We start from the raw sequence: 657 nt of genomic DNA on the forward strand, positions 1-657 counted from the left end.
CCTTCCTCCCCTTCCATACACACAAAAGGAGAACTTAAAAAAAATGGACTTACTTTGCATTTCCAGCCATTTGTTGGCACTGAGTCCATAACTGGTTGTAGACAGAAAGTATGGTAACCTTTGTCACACGTATCACACACAAGCATCTTGTTGTCTTCCCCAGAATGTCTACGAAACATGCCAACAGTGATACTTAAAACACAAATCAGTTTAAGCAAGCCGTACTGAAATCACTCTCTAGAGAACATTCTAAATCCCAGCTGAAAATAGTTAGACACAAATGTCCCTTTACCTAGCAGCAAAAAGAAATGGGCAAAGACTCTTAAAATCCACTTTTAAAAAAACTAAATACAAGTTTGCCTTATTTACAAACTAGTTGAGCATTGCAACACTTATTTCTGGAAATCAGGCTGCCTTCATTAATGTATCTAGATATATATTTAGGAGTCTAATCCACAGGTTTGAAATTTTTAAACAAAACACGCCTTAAAGATCATTCCATGAGGGTAAATCACCTCACTTTTAAACATTCTGTCTTAGATATCTGAAAAGGCTTTGTCACATTATTTACTCCTCAGAACAAATGGCTCCATTGTCTTTTTCCAAAAAAGAAAAATTTGCCAGCTACCAGGTCCCTCAAAAAAAAAAAAAAAAAAA

The 657-nt window shown here is 35.5% G+C and overlaps 1 protein-coding gene across 6 annotated transcripts in view; it reads right to left on the bottom strand.

Annotated features, from left to right (window-relative positions):
- KMT2C (lysine methyltransferase 2C) overlaps positions 1–657 on the bottom strand; it is a 246,640-nt gene that overhangs the window by 186,056 nt on the left and 59,927 nt on the right. For all 6 annotated transcript variants that reach the window (XM_019508137.1, XM_019508136.1, XM_019508134.1 and 3 more), the window contains exon 4: positions 54–168. In XM_019508137.1, coding sequence (XP_019363682.1) covers positions 54–168 — 115 coding nt within the window. The remainder of the gene's footprint in view (positions 1–53; positions 169–657) is intronic.

This window comes from Gavialis gangeticus, unplaced genomic scaffold (assembly GCF_001723915.1).
Source record: "Gavialis gangeticus isolate Ggan-Ray unplaced genomic scaffold, GavGan_comp1, whole genome shotgun sequence".
NCBI classification, from domain to species: domain Eukaryota; kingdom Metazoa; phylum Chordata; order Crocodylia; family Gavialidae; genus Gavialis; species Gavialis gangeticus.